General features: G+C 36.2%; 1 protein-coding gene across 2 annotated transcripts in view; it reads left to right on the top strand.

Moving 5' to 3' along the window:
- sh3d19 (SH3 domain containing 19) overlaps positions 1-5,206 on the top strand; it is a 16,773-nt gene that overhangs the window by 2,370 nt on the left and 9,197 nt on the right. For both annotated transcript variants that reach the window (XM_035660573.1, XM_035660572.1), the window contains exons 2-3: positions 3,440-3,479; positions 5,004-5,044. In XM_035660573.1, the coding sequence (XP_035516466.1) occupies positions 3,440-3,479; positions 5,004-5,044 (81 nt within the window). The remainder of the gene's footprint in view (positions 1-3,439; positions 3,480-5,003; positions 5,045-5,206) is intronic.

The following is a 5,206-nucleotide window of genomic DNA, read 5'->3' as shown; positions in this document are numbered from 1 at the left end:
GACAAAGCCGAAATTCTTAATCGGCTATATCCGGATAAAATCTACGGCTGCTCTATTTGAATCTGCATACCAGTTTGCTGTCTCAGACGATGGTATCTCCCTGAATCTCCTTTCATGGCTGCATAATACACAGCTTTATGTTATTGTTTCTTCCAGTTCATACATAAAGTATAAACTGAGAAGTAAGTAGTAAAGTATTTGAGAAATATTAATATACCAGTGTTGCAATTCCTACAGCTCAACCACAATAACGATAGAAGTGCTGGTTTTATTGGTACAGGCCCAGAGAGAAAGACTTAACCCTGGCCAACTAGCGAGCTATTAAAATTTTATTTTTGACTCTAAATTCAACCCTAAGCCTCATATCTGGAATATTACCAAATCTGCTATTTACCATCTCTAGTGTATCACCAAAGTGCACAAATCTCCTCCGCCCCAAAGCAATACAAAGAGATTACTAGCTGGCTTGACTATTACAATTGTCGACTATATTGTTTCCCAAAAAAGCAGAATCATCTCCTGTATGACTGAGAATAGGAAGAAATACTAAACCTACAAGTCCCTTAACAGATTACCTGTAAGTTTTTATAATGATTTAAAAATTACCTTAATATTTTTAAAGATGACATATCTAAATCAGGAGGGTTCCTCGGGTACTCTGGGAGCCTTCAAACTCTTTCAAAGCGCAGAATGAAAACCTTTGGTGAAGCAGCATTTAGCTCATGAGCTCCAAGTGTTTGCCGCAACCTCCCAGAGAATCAGAGGGTAGATTACCATTTTGATATTGAAAATGTAAGCTCAAGAGCTCGCCATTTTAGCTTGGATTCAAAATCTTTCTGTTATCATACATTTTTTCTTAATATGTTGTAGTTTTTTTATTACTGGTCATGTATATTCATACTTTTTTTCCAGTTTATTTATTAATTTACTTCAGCATCTTGCGTGTATAGTACTTGTGTGTGCAATAGCCTTCATTGACCAGGATGAAAGATGCTATATATGTAAAGTTTGCTGTTACATTTTCAGCCAAACAAATAGGGTGTGACTTTATGACTTAGAAGAGGTGCAGTCAAAGCTGTTAAGGTTAATGTTTGAAATACTTTCAAACTAATGCCAGAGACAAATGGCACAGTCTAAATATCTAAATATATAAAGTGACCTTTTACTTTTGTGGGAAAAAGACAGCGACGGTGCAGTGTCGTGTAGCACAACCACCACTTCCTGAATGACCGCATTCCAGTTCATCGGATCAGCCGAACAAACACAGGAGAGCTAAGATATTATAGGGCCCTCCCTCTCTGTTCTGGTGTCTGTGGGTGTGTGACTGCTAGATTCAAAGTCTTGTCACACTCACTCGATGGACCAGGAGGGAGGATCCTGGTGGAAATATCTGTTTGATGCTGAAGATTTGATATTTATTCCTTGAATTCCTCACAGGTAGGGGCATCATTGCACAAGAGACATGTTCTGTAGAGGGCAACAGCACTTCGCATGCATGAGTAAAAGTAATATTATTCTGTCAGATGTATATTCAACTGCATATTTACAAGAAAATGGCGAGGCGTGTGTGTGTGAAGTAACAGCTAAAATGTCTTTCCCAATAAGTAAAATTACAGAAGCGCTCCCCTTGCACGTTGTTAAAGTGTAACTTGAGGCAGTAGCGCTGTGGCACTCACAGATAACAAGTAACAGGTGTGACAGGTGGATTTGTCTGCCAACGAGGTCATGGTTTCAGTCTAGAGGCATTAACAACAATGACTTCAACAACTGCCTGTAGTTTTTCTTTAATCTTCTAAAGACATTCTCATATATAAGGAAACAAATGACCTCTTATTAGATTGTTTGCATTACTGATATTGCTCCTTCATCAAGCTGTTAACTGAATGGACTTTGATGTGAAATCTACTTTTTGCTCCTTTTACCACTTGTTGTTGGAGTAAGACAGGAAATTCAGGTCACTGCCAAATAATAATAGAACTAAGGGTATTGTATGTGTCTGAGGCAACGCCTGGAAAGTACCAGTTCATTTTACTTTAGCCTGATTACATACTGAACTTTATTAGAAAATCTGCTATTTTAATACTCACTTTCCTGTAAGCTAACATAATGTATATCCCATACAACAACCCTATTCCCAATCATTAGGGCCACCTGGCATTATTGTTACAATGAATCACGTTAACACAACGCAGTATCTGTTGACTACTGACTCCATTTTTAGGACTTCTGTTTAGTGAGTTTTATGATGCTGTTGATGTCCATGTATGTTGCTAAATGTCTGCCCACTTGTTTTGTTGTAGTGTCAATAACAGTCTGTTTATCTACTGTATGTAAATTACATAATAGAAGATACAGAGGGTATATTCATGAAATGTGTAACTGAGGGAATGTACAGCATGGCTTGTAGTAACATATGCAGTAATTTTTATAAAGTAAAATAATTATGCATCATGGTTAGGTCATGGCTTCTTTGTCAATTTAGATTTGGAAGTACCAACACACTTAAGACTAACTGGTCCATCAAGATGTGATTGCTTATCCTGCTGGTTAAGGGTTAGGTACTTGTATTTCTCGTTCATAAAGTCCTGTCTGTAAGTAGTAGCAAGTTGTATTTTAAATGAAACCATGGCTATTAATCAAAGTGAAACTGTTTAACTTTGGAGAGATGAAACATTGAATTGATTGCTAAAATCCATACCATTCCTACAGCTTTACTTGTTCTGGTGTGATTTTTTGTTTTTCAGTTGGCTGACTACAAATTTATGGGACTCAGAGTCATCGTTTTTAATATTTGGTTGCCAATCCATTGTAGTCAATACGTTTTTGAAGTTTAGAACCCATAGACAAGCAGACATAAGGTTGCCTTGTCTGTATATTTGGGATCATCCTGCTGAAGTTCACTAAAATGAGTGGACATTGTACCATACTGAAAGTGTAACAAGTCCTTCAATGTTCACTCAGTGTGGATGTGAACACCCTTAAAGTTAAAAGTCAGTACTTTAACCATATAGTCATATCAGATACAATGTACCTACAGTAAGTTGAGTTAAAACAATGGAAACTGTGTCACTGTCCTGGTACTAACGGAGAATAGGACTTATAAGTAGGAATTGGCAACATACAACAATGTATGTCATGATACAATATAACACGTAAACCGTGTGGGCGATTTCTCTTAATATTTCTGTATGTAGTGGGCCATTGTGGGCAAGGTCAATGTGACAGAGTGTCTTGATTTGTCAGGTTGTAATTCAACTTTCTCAAGTAGATTGTCAATAAAGTCACAATATACAGTATATCAGTATCGCACAAAAAAAAAGGTAAACATACTGCGATAAAAGGTTTCAATAACAAACTGCATTTGTAAGTGAAATAGTTTTTTATGAAACCACTGCCGATAGGTGATGTTATCTTTGTTTCTCTCTGTCTTCCTCTACAGATCATCTTGAAAGAACAAAACCAGATCATTTACATTCAAGGTATGTCATTTTTCCTTCTAGTTCTTTTTGTTTTTGTTCATATTTTTTTGCATTACTACCAACAGTTGTAGATCACATTTGTTAAGTGTCACCAAACTGTATCTGTTACTGGGAATGGGGTACTATCTCTTTAACAGTGATATCTGCTGATGGTGAAGTTGTGAATGGAGCAAACAATGCACTGATCTATTCTCACTGACTGACTGACAGAAGGTCAGCATGGGGACAAATACGTCAGGCTGCATTTTTTTAGTTGTGGTTTACAGACATTAAGGAAAGTAAAGCCTCCTCACTGACACGTAGAGATCTGGATTGTTTTTTTAATACACACAATGTTTTTAGTCTTAAGATCCCTGTGTTTACAGCTTAGTTAATGAAATAAATAAACAATGTGGTATTGAGCGGAGGGCGAGGATTGTTGGTCTTTCCCCCAGGTAGCTTAGATCATCCTCCTGCAGTCAGTCCTTAATGAGCAGCATCTGTGTTAATGATGAGCCCGCCTCCACTGAGAATTGACTGTGGCTTTGGTAAACAGACACAATATCACAGTTGTTAATCTCTACACTTTAAAACGACAAAAGCACAAAAGCAGCGGATCTTAATATTATAATGCGATGAGAATTGAGGATTAGAAAATAATCTTTATGATTGAGAAGTGAACAGCCTGAGGATATCCAACCGTGTCAAACATGTTCGGCTCCCGTGTGGAGAGAGCGTGTCATTTAGTCCTGTATTTACCTGGAAGTGGTAGCATTTACTGGGCACCATTGTTTGTGTAAGGTAGGTGGATTTCACCTGGGCACACGAATAGCATTTGCAGGATGTTTTTTTTAATATAAACCTGTGGTGATACTATGTGTGAAACTGTTTTCTTAAATTTTTGCATTAAATAACAGATACTTTGTTGAATAGTAATGCAGAAGTGAACAGATATTTATGTGACTAAAACCCTCTTGCTGATCCCTTAATTAATCCATAATTATCTGAACTAGGACTTTGATTTTTCAGCTTTGAGCTGTGTCTGCATACATTAAACCATAAACTTAATTCAAGACATTTCTACTGTAAAAATGTTTAAACTATTAATTAACTTTTTTACTGCTCTTTTCCTACTAATGACTCCATATGTGTGTATTCACATGTGCCACTCCTACTGTATGTTTACATCTCAGTAATCAATCATTTCTCCCTTTAGCAACTGTATACTAAACTGTAGTGTGGAGATGTAGTGTAACGTACTGTACCATATTATGAATCACTAGACATTTTTCAAGTCATTGTTTTTTTTTTTGTCAATTTTTTAGTTTAATGTTAGACATTACATTAAATCATTTTATCTTTGTGTAATTTGGCATCAACAGTATTAGGTAGCAGCATGGATAGGGAATACTGTATGGTGTTGACCAGGGGTGAGCAAAGAGATTTATTTTTAACAATTGAGTCACCACAAAGGTATGAACCTGCTCTTGTCTGTATGAGCCCCACACCTTAATGATAAATGGACTCCCTGTTCTCGCTTTTCAGCCAAGGACCCCTGTCTTCTATACGAGCGGCTATCAAACGAAGTAAGTTGGCCAAAACTGAGCTTCACTGACATTGTGATATCATGTAAAAGCAATACATAAATGGTTAAGAATTTTATATATATATATATATATATATATATATATATATATATGTATATATATGTATGTATATATATTGTATATATATATATATATATATAT

Source organism: Morone saxatilis, unplaced genomic scaffold (genome assembly GCF_004916995.1).
Source record: "Morone saxatilis isolate NCDOM2014 unplaced genomic scaffold, NCSU_SB_2.0 Contig17, whole genome shotgun sequence".
In the NCBI taxonomy this organism is placed as follows: domain Eukaryota; kingdom Metazoa; phylum Chordata; class Actinopteri; family Moronidae; genus Morone; species Morone saxatilis.
Note: the sequence above shows the minus strand (reverse complement) of the source record. Positions and strands in the feature narration are given on the sequence as shown.